The sequence below is a fragment of the Anneissia japonica genome, unplaced genomic scaffold, assembly GCF_011630105.1.
Source record: "Anneissia japonica isolate Jap-2015-1 unplaced genomic scaffold, ASM1163010v1 scaffold288053_len460827_cov147, whole genome shotgun sequence".
In the NCBI taxonomy this organism is placed as follows: Eukaryota; Metazoa; Echinodermata; class Crinoidea; order Comatulida; family Comatulidae; genus Anneissia; species Anneissia japonica.
Window position 1 is genome coordinate 55,022 of NW_022725151.1, and position 12,478 is coordinate 67,499.

At 35.0% G+C, this 12,478-nt stretch overlaps 2 protein-coding genes across 5 annotated transcripts in view; one reads left to right on the forward strand and one right to left on the reverse strand.

Annotated features, from left to right (window-relative positions):
- Window positions 1–1,398, forward strand: part of LOC117112681 — a 14,089-nt gene extending 12,691 nt beyond the window's left edge. For all 4 annotated transcript variants that reach the window (XM_033255821.1, XM_033255823.1, XM_033255822.1 and 1 more), the window contains one exon: window positions 85–1,398. In XM_033255821.1, the coding sequence (XP_033111712.1) occupies window positions 85–629 (545 nt within the window). In that variant the 3' untranslated portion in view covers window positions 630–1,398. The remainder of the gene's footprint in view (window positions 1–84) is intronic.
- A 6,054-nt stretch (window positions 1,399–7,452) lies between these two features.
- LOC117112659 lies at window positions 7,453–8,375 on the reverse strand. Its single transcript, XM_033255766.1, has 2 exons — window positions 8,238–8,375; window positions 7,453–8,052 (listed from the first exon to the last, which is right to left on the reverse strand). Exons 1-2 carry the CDS (start codon window positions 8,373–8,375, stop codon window positions 7,453–7,455), a joined length of 738 nt encoding a protein of 245 aa, XP_033111657.1.
- Window positions 8,376–12,478: the final 4,103 nt, after the last annotated feature.

The following is a 12,478-nucleotide window of genomic DNA, read 5'->3' on the forward strand; positions in this document are numbered from 1 at the left end:
TTAAAACACTTACATTTCAATAAAAATAAGACAGTTATTAAATGCTTGTTAATAATGTATATTCCACCATTTGTATTTTTAAAGAACTATCTACACAGGAATTACGTCAGCTGCTCGACGATGTGTCCGAATGGTGGGAGCAATTTGGAAACATTAATATGTTAAAAGTGATCCTCAACGATTTGGAAAGCATTACTTTAGCACAGATAGAGCAAAAACTAGAGCCAAACCCTCTGTTTCAATTACTTTTGGCCAATGGATATATTAGCCACACAAATGTTAATTATCTTCTCGAGGCTGTTGTTTTGGGTGGCCAGAATGGTATCGAACCGAAGATAAAGGAAACGATACCGAAATTCCCGGGATTTAGTAGCGTTGCAATCAGTGGATTCTCAAAATATCGACGAAATTTGATAGAATTTGGTAAAGTTGTAGGCACAAAAAACAAAGATCGCATTGGTAATTTGTTTGGTCTAATCGTTCCCAAACTGACAGACCAGTGGTGCCTAATATTTGAACTGGAGAGGAAGCGTATCCTAACTGAAAAAGAAAAGGACCAATTCATTGAAACGCTTAATAAGAATGGTATGACAGCCGAAGCCGAAGCACTTAATAAGTTCAAAAATTAATCTTAACGTTTATAATTCAAGCTGCATTATCAACATGTGTAGACCTAATTTATGTGATCGGATTTCCTATTACATCTGGACCGTATAGTAGACTTTTTGGACAAATTTTAAACCAGGTTGTATATTTTTTTTAATAAAAAATATAATTAAGTTAATTATATTATAAATTTACTGTTACAAAAAGCGTTTTTCCACAATGAACCATTTAGATAAAAATGATAATATAACCTTTATATTTGTCTTTTGATTTAGTTAATATGTTGAATACAACCGGATTAATATCATTTTCAAATTATACATTCTAAATATAAGCAACTAAAACTTTTTGTATTGGTTTTCCTATAGTTTCGTGAAAAAAGGAAGCAGCTTTATCGTGCCTCAAAAAACACGTTTAACGTGTTTGGTTCTGTCTAAATATGTTTGCTCTACATTTTTAATTTTTTTTTTGATTCATAGTATATGCTGTTCGAATAATATTAGATTGATAGAAAGTTGATGTGTTTACCGTATTAGTTGATATTGTAGAGTTTTGATCATAATTAGTCATAATACTTTTTGAAATTTTGTTACAGTAGTTAAAGTCCTATGTTAATTAGTGGATTTTGCAGGTTAGTATTTCTTTAATAATATTACATTTTCATCATATTGTATATTCTGAAAATTGTATTGATAAGATCTTAGAGTATTCGTTCCATTGCATTTAATTAATTATATGATTTAATCTCAAACTACATTCGTTCATAGTTTAAAATTGATAGTGTTGTATTTGTGTGTACTGATAAAATAAAATATTGTAAGCAAAATCTGTGTTATTGCTGTATAATTTCGCTGTAACCGTGTCAAAACCACATCAAACCCATGAAAAAGGATACATCCTGAATTGGCAGGCATCATCTCACCAGACGTTGACAACATCACTTTCTTAATCAATGCACTTACTAAGCTCATACAGGCCATGGACGTGTTTCTGGAAAGTTAGTCCGAGAAAGATGCATGACGTTCGAAGTAGCTGTTGACTATTTAGCCCCATGTCCCAAGGATTACCACCCACAGACTCAGAAAATACAAGTATAACATCCATGTGATATGGTACTTGAAAGTTTTATACATTGTTTTCTATATGATAAATATAATTCATGTGGGCTACTCTTGATTCATGACTGAGAGTTCATGTATATTTTTGATCGACCAAGCGTATTGGTATAATTTAATTGATTTTTCATTAAGTATGGTAGAGAGGTGCCATGTGACAGGAATTATGGTCTTGGAATACGACTCTTTTGTCATTGAATGATGTATCATTACCATTTAACATATCTACATTAACATTGTCGTTGTCTTCTTGATAAATCCTGCACATAAATGTCCCCGTTTTATATGGATACAGTTGCTTTTTAGCTATTTGATTGATAATATATTTGTCAAATATCCACACATCTCAGTATGGTTTAACAGTGTCTACCAGGATCCTTTAAGTCAATGGCCAACTGTGGTAGTTATTAAAGCTTGGATGAATGCTGCGGATGAATTCTACATTTAAACTGCAGTTTTGGACCAAGGTTGGGCAGGAGAATTCACACAGATCATCATGGAAATCTTTAGAGTTGCAATACAACATTGTTAGATTCTTACAGTAGTGGAAGGTGATAGATTTACTACTAGAACTGGAGGAAGAATCTGATGATGGAAAGGGCTATGATGTTTATGAGTTAAAAGACATGGCATGAAATTGAAAAATTAAAAAGAAGACATAACTAGGACATAGGTATCGAAGTGGAATTTCCAACAATATATGGACAAAATAAGATAAATTTGGGAAGATATGTATGTGTATTTTAAAATAATACAGTATGATATCAGAACGTATAAAATCAAGAAAGAAAAATATTGTACATTGCTTCATATAAAGTCAATATAGATGGTTTAATGCAAAATGAAGATGTTAATGTTAAGAAATGGAATGTCATCAAAACTGACAGTGGATGTAATAAACTTAGATAAATTATAATGAAACTTAAATGGGTATCGAGATCGATCTGCGTCATACGACGGTGGTACGACGCCGGTGGCCAACGAATTTACCTTCGCTCCCAGTGAGTACAGGATGATCCGATGCATGTAATATTCTTATCCTTTACTATAAAGGGTTATTAGGCAGAGTTACACTTTCACTCCAATGTGTTGTCGCAAAAATGGCAACCATTTTGTCTTATAATGCTTAGCTGAATTATATCGAGCAAGGTATATCAAAATAGTTCAATACACTTGGCCCACCAAGTCTTCTATGATCTGTAATATCTAATCGTTAAGCCATGGACCTATTTTAAGCAAACGTTTCTTCAGTCATGGGGGTAATAGCTAAATAGACCCTGTTTTAACAATTATTTCCTGTATTGTTCATGAATTGTTAGTATTCTCAATTGTTTGACGGAAGCAACGTCACGTACGGTAGCGTACATTTACATATCAAATACCAATTTGTATTCAAAATTTAACAGCTACATCGCGTCCTAAAGCTCTAGGTAAATCATTCTAGATCCAAGCCATCGGCATGACTAAGCCTATGTTTAGTATTTGTACAATCAGATATTAAACGTGAAGCATTATAAAATAATGTTTTCAGCTATGTATTATGTAGTACTACACAATGGAGCCGTGCCAAGTTCACCGGTATTAATGTACTACAGTGGATTATCACCGGTGAACTTATTTCGTCTCCATAGTGTACAGCCGCGTTATTATAATTTTCTAGTAACAGGCCTACTACTAAAGCAGAGGATGGATCACCTATTATGCTTAGTTGTTATGTTCTATTGGTACATTAACTGTATACAATTTAGGCACACACTGTTTTTTTTTTCATTTTATGCTTATAAATTTTACTAGTGTGTTCCACTGCGGTGAATTTCAAATCAAAGATGGCGTCCATTACCGCCAATAGGATTAAAACATATCATCATACATGACACTGGATTAAGGCTGTCTCTTATACACATCTAGATGTGTATAAGAGACAGGATAAATCCTGCACATAAATGTCCCCGTTTTATATGGATACAGTTGCTTTTTAGCTATTTGATTGATAATATATTTGTCAAATATCCACACATCTCAGTATGGTTTAACAGTGTCTACCAGGATCCTTTAAGTCAATGGCCAACTGTGGTAGTTATTAAAGCTTGGATGAATGCTGCGGATGAATTCTACATTTAAACTGCAGTTTTGGACCAAGGTTGGGCAGGAGAATTCACACAGATCATCATGGAAATCTTTAGAGTTGCAATACAACATTGTTAGATCTACACAATGAAGCCGTGCCAAGTTCACCGGTGTTAATGTACTACAGTGGATTATCACCGGTGAACTTATTTCGTCTCCATAGTGTACAGCCGCGTTATTACATTTGCTAGTAACAGGCCTACTACTAAAGCAGAGGAGGGATCACATATCATGCTTAGTTTTTATGTTCTATTGGTACAGTAACTGTATACAATTTAGGCACACTATGTTTTTTTTTTCATTTCATGATTATACATTTTAGTAGTGTGTTTCATTGCGGTGAATCTCCAAAGTGGATTATTATCTTCAAAGTTACATTTTCAGGCTATGCTTTATATAGTTAAACTCGGCAGCTTGTATTCAGCCAATAAGTTATATAAAAAAATATCCCATTATGAATTTTAGTCACATTTTCTCATAAAATGCCTTGGAGTAAAGTACACAGTATAATGGGGAGAAGTTAAATATCTTGGTGGTTAAGATGCTTCCCTTTCAATACCAGGGTCCTGAATTCTATTTCTATCACGGGAACAGGTGCTTTTTTATATTTTTATCACAACCAAAATAACTACACTCTATAAGCCTATAAATACATATATATATATGTATTTAACTCAAACAGCTACAACTATTCCTCCATCTATATTCGTCGCATGGTAACAACTACTGGAATGACACAAGGTCATCCATACAAACTATAGAGGGCCATCTATAACAAACCCTGATCTAAACATCCTCCCCCCCCCCCCTATGAAGTCATTGGCAAAAATACTTCATTAATTAATGTTTAAATACCATTAGCTAAAGCAGATTAGCGGTTCAAAAAGTTAAATATCAACTCAGGTTTAATATGGTTAAATAACAACTATCAAAACAATTTAAATCCTTAAAGGATAAAGGTACTGATTACTGGGTTATTAATCTCCATATCCTTCAATTGGAAGTATCACAGCTACTTTTGTGATGGGCCGCCTATATTCGCCACTAGCAGTCTTTATCTTCACATTCCTAAATCTGATCCTGGGAAAACGTCAGTAATTCTTCCAATCGTCAACTTTCCTCTTACTGCATTGCTATCCTCAATAACAACAATATCTCCAATCTGTACATTCCTTCTCTCTTATGCCCATTTTCTCCTTGGCACAAGTGATGGCAATACATCTCTGCTCCACTTTTTCCAAAAGGCACTGACAATGCTTTGTATAAATTTCAAACGATGCCTTGGATTCTTTGATTCACTAAATGAGGTCCTTGTGGAACATCATGTGATGCTCGTCCCAGTAACAAATCGTTAGGGCACAAATAGGTTCCGTCATCAGGGTCATTTGATATTTTCCCTATTGGACGTTGGTTGACCAAATTAGAAACTTCCAAAAAAACTGTATATAGTTCAAATGAACTCAACACTTGAGAGCCAATCGCCCTTTTAATGGCGACTTTGCAGGTTTTAACTAATGCTTCAGCGCACCCGTTTTGATGTGGGGCAGCTGTAGTTATGAATTTCCATTCCAATCCTTTCTCTGCTCAAAAGTCTTTAAGTTGATTTTTGTCCCAACCCTTTACCATATCACGAAGCTCCTATTCCGTTGTCGGAAATTATCCTCTTTGGACACCCTCTAATTGCAAAGAATCGGCGCAAAACTATCACAAACTCCATCGTGCTACAGTCTACTGCCAAGTGAACAGCCCTGGTGTTCATGCATTTACAAATAACACCGTAGCACTTTGTAGTTTTGTTACGGGCTAACTTTACGATATAAGGACCGAAATAGTCACACACCATCGTAAAAAAAGGTGGCGTTAATAGACCTGTTTTCTCTGAGGGAAGGTTAGCCATTATCTGAGTTTCTGTTTTGTGTCTGAAAGTTCGGCACTTGACACATCTAAACTTCACAGACTTTGCCAATCTTGTAACGCCTATGATCCAGTATCTCCTACGGACCACATGTTGCTGCTCCATAATGCCCTTCTTTATGTGCCTTTCTTGTTATCAATAACGAAATGTGGTGATCTCTGGGCAGCAGTACAGGATGTCTTTGATGATATGAGATGGAAATATTACCAATTCTTCCCCCAACAAAGATTATTTTGTCCTTTACAAATGTGCTGAGGGACACTCCCCTTTCTGGATGCGATCATGAAGTGATTTTTGTGCTTCGAATATCTAATAATCTTCTGCAACTGATAACTCTGTTGGAGATAACGGTCCATCTTCCACTATGCACTTGGCTTTCACATTTGCTATAAAGCGGAATACATATCCCGTGACACTGATCAGGTTTCTCAATTTCAAGAACTTTGTACAATCTATCGCCTGTTGTTTCTCAGTTACAACACCAATTTCTTTAAACTTACGTCTTTCCTTTTCTATCTCTCCAACATCTACTACGTGTTCATCTGTTGGCCAATCTTCTTCCTTTAGGCTTAGAAATGACGGTCCTTTTAACCATCTCCCCTGAAGATCTGCTACCCGTGTGCCTCTTGATACATCATCAGCTACATTATGCTTGCCAGGTATGTGCATCCATTGAGACTGGTTTGATCTACTTTGGATTTCAATTACCCTCGCTGATACAAAGGGTTTGAATGATCTTGCATTACTTCTTAGCAGCTTAGCTCAGTTAAGCAGCTTAGCTCAGTCGGCTAATCTGGTGGTAGCCACTGTGTGTGCGCTGAACCGTGGAGATCTCTAGGTCCCCGGTTCAATTCCCATCGCTGCCTCTCCTTGTGTTTCAGCTAGAGGGCTGAAATACAAGTTACAATAGCGCACCATCTTTCGGATGAGACGTTAAAGCCGTTGGTCCCGTGTGCATTTATGGCCCATGTGCACGTTAAAGAACACAGTACACTCTTCGAAAAAGAGTAGGGGATTGTCTCCCAATGTACTGTCCAATCACCACCAGAAGGACGGAAATAAGTCTTCTTCTAGACTTTCGTGGGCTATCCTTGGTGTTTACACCGAATAAATCCAATCCAATCCAATCTTATCCAACCAAGTGTGATTGTACTATCCGACATGAATATTGTTCGGTTTATTTCAAGTCTTGTTTCATTCTGAATAGTTTCTGATAACCTGGCTGCCAACACTGCTGCTTGTAGCTCTAATCCGGGTATTGATAAACGCTTAAGTGGAGCCACCCTGGACTTTGCTGCTAAAAACCTTACTTCGTATGACTCTTCAATAATTTTCCATCTAGCATACGCACATGCCCCGAATGCATGTTCTGATGCATCTGAAAACATGCAAAGTGTCGGCAGACCCGTAGCGTTAGGTGGTGTTAGACATCGATTTACCTTTACATCATTTAAAGTTTCAATTCAACTCAATTCAATTTATTATATCATTTGCAACGCATACATTACATCACATAGAAAATATTGTTGGTCTTTTTTTTTCCATATCTTTGAACAGTTCGAGCCATTTTTTATGCTCAGACCAAGTTTTCCGCTGTTTTTCTCAGAGCGATCTGCGTCATCGCTGGGGCTGGCTTGTCACCAAATGTGACAACTGTTGATACATAAACAGCGGGCTGCAAATCTGTCTTCATGTTTCGCCACAAAAAACGATGCACATGCTGATCTTCATATGGTATAAGTATTCGGTTATATACATTTTTGATATGTCACTGCATATCGCAACGTTATTTTCCCGGAACCGCAAGAGCACTCTGAACAGGTTGTTGAGTAAGTCTGGTCCTTTGTACCAATAGTCGTTGAGACAGTGTCCGTTAAATGTTGCTGTCGAGTTTAAGACTATTCTGACTGGTGTACTCTTCTTCTGCGGACGCACCACTGGGTGATGGGCTATGTAATATACTGGGCCTCTGTGATTTTCTAGTTCCTCTCTGCTAATTTTTCTTGCGAAATTTATGTCGACCATGGCCTTTATCTGGTCATCATATGCTTTTGCGAGCTCAACGTCTTTTTGAAGTCTTCGTTCAATGGCTTCTGATTTTCTTTCAGCCTGCTGTCTGTTGGTAGGCAACAAATTTGGGTCCTTTTTCCAGGGATATGGTATCATCCACTGATCTCCAACTTTCATGCATGAGTCTTCAATTATTTTTGATTCTTCTGCTTCCACTGGGCCAATTTTGTCGGCTTTACACCTGCATGGCTTAACAGCAACTCCCATAGATTCTGTCGTCTAGAAATCAGCCATGTCAGGTGTTGATAATTTCACATGTAATACTTGGTTTAATTGTGTTTTGTCTCCTGTCACTGCACCGTAAATTACCCAACCTAATGGTGAATGACGAGCTACTAGATTTCCAACATTTCTTGTTTCGCTACATGCATCTTTGAGTAGTCGATTCCAATTAGTATATCTACCTGACCATGTCCACGATGAACATCTTCAACATTGATCTTAAAACAGCTTGCTAACTCTGCCACCTGCACTTCAATGACATCCTCACTTATTGAAGGTATACCAACTGCTCTCACGGTAAACTCCTGTCTCTTATTCATTTGATTTTTTTGGCGTTATATATCTTGGTAAAGAGTTGTTCTTCTTCTCCTCCTCCCTCTTCTTCTCCCTCCTACCTTGCGAATCGACACACACAGAACACGTATCGCGTATGACACAAAATGGCTTCTAAATTCTCAATGCCGTAACTCTTTCTATCTTTGGCTTGGTAACACATTTTCAAAATGTGGCGAAAGGTCAAAAGGTCAGGGTCAAAGTCATAGCTATAGGGTCGTCATATCGCAGCAACCACTGGTGGTAGAGAGTTAATTTTGGTGCCTCTTTGGTCAGAACATTTATGTTTCTATTTGCTCTAATGGAACATTTTGCTAAAAATGACCGAAAATGCTCTTTCTAACCTCTGACACGTTTAAATGTCATAGCAATAGGGTCATTATATCTCCGTAACCACTGGTGGTAAAGAGTTATTTGTGGTGTCAATATGTCCGGAACATTAATGTTTCTATTTAATCTAATAGAAAATTTTGCTAGAAAATTACCGGAAATGCTGTTTTTGACCTTTGATATATTTCAAATGTCATAGTTATTGAGTCCTTATTATCTCCACAACGAATTCGATTCAACTCAGCCACAAGTCAACTCGGCCACAGTCAACTCGGCCACAAGTCAACTCGACCCAAGTCAAACTCGGCCACAAGTCAACTCGGCCACAAAAAGTTCGGCTACAGTCAACTCGGCCACAAGTCAACTCGGCCTATTTACTGGTACTACACTTTGAAGGAGTAATTCATGAAGTATAAAATACTAATTAAGTATTACTATTTAAACTTATTATTATTATTGCTGTTATTATTGTTCTCATTGTTGTTATTATTATTGTTGTTTTTATTACCGTTAGTTTTAATATTAATTATTAGTCTTAGCATTAACATTATTTATTGTTTAAATTTTTGCTAATATTATTATTGTTACCATATAAATAATAAATAATTCTCGATTGTTTTTATTCATATTATTATTATTATTATTATTATTATTATTATTATTATATATTAGTCTTATTATTATTATTTTAATAATAGTAATTTAAAAATTATTGTTATTGGTGTTTTATTGGTATTTTTCTCATATTATGAATATTATTACCATATTATTATTATTATTATTATTATTATTATTATTATTATTAATATTATTGTTGTTGTTGTCACCTTTATTATCGATATTAGTACCCTATTATTACTAAGTAGGCCTATTATTATTATAAGTATCATCATTAATATTACTAATTAGTATTACTATTATAAAAAAACATTATCTTTAATTTATTATTGTTGTTATTATTGCTATTATCACCATCAATATCGTTATTATCACTAATTAGTATTATTAAAAATAGATATTTAAATATCGTTGTTATTACCAATTAGTATTATTGCTATTAGTATTATTAAAATAAATAGTACTATTAATATTATTGTTATCACCTTTATTATCGTTATTATGACTAATTAGTATTATTAAAGTAAATATTATTATTAATTTATTGTCGTTATTGTTGTTTAATATTATTGAAGTAGAATGTTGTCAGTAAACAGAAGACGAACACACGACGTCAGTAATAAGATTTTCTTGTAATAATCATTATAATTAGGCCTACTTCCGTAATTTATTAGCTACCTAAAAGGAGATATTATGGGCAATGCCTAAGCTCCACTAACCATGTTGGAATATTAATTTCTATGATACGTGGATGACAATAAGTAAAATGAAAAAAAAAATAATATGTACATGTATTATAAAATAAAATGTATAATTGAAATTAAATATGAGAAGATGTGAAGGGGTGGGTGGCAAAAGTCCGGGAGAAATCGTTCTGTCGAAAATGACACTGGGCAAAATGTCCGTGGGCAACCAGCCTACTCCCGATGATGACATAATTAATGTAAAATTGAATCCCAACACGATGTCGTGTAGCCTATCTTAATACTTGGAGTATATGTACAGTATACTTTTCTGAGATTTAATCAGCGGACCTTTCGGTTTCTATAAATATTCAGTGTCAATTTTTATTTCTATATTATTATATAAAAAAATAAATAATAAAAATAAAATGTATAATTGAAAATCAAATATGAGAGGATGTCAAGGGGTGGGGGGCAAAATTCAGGAGAAATCGTTCTGTCGAAAATGACACTGGGACAAAATGTCCGTGGGAAATCAGCCTGCTACCGATGATGACATAGGCCTAATTAATGTCGAATTGTAGCCTATTTTAATACTTGGAGTATGTATACTTTTCTGAGATTAATCAGCGGACCTTTCGGTTTTTATAAATATTTAGTGGCAATTTTTATTTCTATAGGCCTACTGCTGTATTTATTTTTACGAATATGAATATTCTTATTACTACAATTTTCGTCATGGGTTTTCCATTGAATTTCATCGACCTTTTTCATCTAGGCCTATTTTGTTTTTCAAATGTTATTGTTTCGGTGTTAGTACAGTGTCATTTTGGATATCTAAATTATTTTGCAAATATCATTACTGATTATCAATTTTGAAATTAAAAACAAAAATCCATTACGTCATTGCTATTCACTGGATTATTCCCGGGCCCGTAGCCATTGGGGTTCGAGGGGTTCAAACGAACCCCTTTTTTAAAGAAATGCCCTTTTGAAAGTGTATGTAAAATTTTTAGAGTGACATTTCTAGGCATCTAAGGATCGAAGTCATGAAAATGAGTACTTTGTAATAAAAATTCTGTCATTTGTGAAAGTCCTAAAGGCAGCTGGTCTATAAGAAAAATTGTAAATTTACCATTTTACAGAAGTTTACCCTTCAACCCATTTTAGATTAAAAAAATTACTAAATTCATACTTTTCTTAGAAAAATTTAACCCCCCCCCCATTTTGTTTACAAATGCTGGCTACATCCTTGATTCCCTAATTTGTTGAAGTCATCTTTCACCGGTGATTCACGTCATTGGATGCATCCTTGTCACTGAAGGGTTTCAAACATAGCCCCCTCCCCCCTCATTGGTCGAACAAATATGAAGGACTGAAGCGAAATGTCTGTCACTCAACAATTCCATTGTTCCTATTGTGGATAATTGATACTAGATGCTATGCGCGCCACCTAATTTTAACGTAGGCCTAATTCTTGGACGTAAGAAAATATTATCGAAATGCACGCCATCGTGCATTCATTTGATTTTAGTCGGATTCAAGGTGGGGCTAAATTTTTAACATTTAAAAAGTTATAATGTGGTTTTTCGATTTCAATTTTTTATGATTATTTCTACAGTATGTACTCATGTTTTATGTCAGTGTTTTAACATGAAAAAATTAAACATTAATATATATGTTTTTCTTAATTATTAAGATTGCTAAAATTGTTAATGTTACATTATTGTAAGATTTTATTCCATTCTGTAAGTGGCGGGTTTTCTCTGTTGAATAAGAGTACAGTGTGAAGAAATGAATACAACTATCTCACGACGATGATCAGAATTTTACTAAAATTTACTGTGTAATTTCAATCATATTGAAGAAAAAGGATGCAAAAATTGAGTAATATTTACATTTCATTTTAATTATTTTATTTGTTATATAAATAACTTGTGGCCGAGTTGATTTGTGGCCGAGTTGACTTGTGGCCGAGTTAACTTGTGGCCGAGTTGACTTGTGGCCGAGTTGAATTGTGGCCGAGTTGACTGTGGCTGAGTTGACTTGTGGCCGAGTTTACCTGCTTCCTGCACAACTACTGGTGGTAGAAAGTTAATTTTGGTGCCAATTTGTTCGGAATACTCATATTTCTATTTGCTCAAATAGACCATTTTACTTAAAATAAGACCAGAAAAACCTTTTCTGACCTTTGACATGTTTCAAGGTCATAGTCACAGACTCCTCATATCTCCACAACCGCTGGTGGTAGAGAGTTTATTTTGGTACCTATTTATTCTGAACATTCGTGTTTCTATTTTGTGTATTTGCAAGGCAAATAGGAAAACCCATAAAACAGCAAACGGCCACAATTTACAAAACAATTTAAATTAAAACAGAACAGTAGATAAAATACGATCAGAATGACAAAATAAACTAAGCATCCACTGGAAGGAATGCCAATATCTGCAGACGGATCC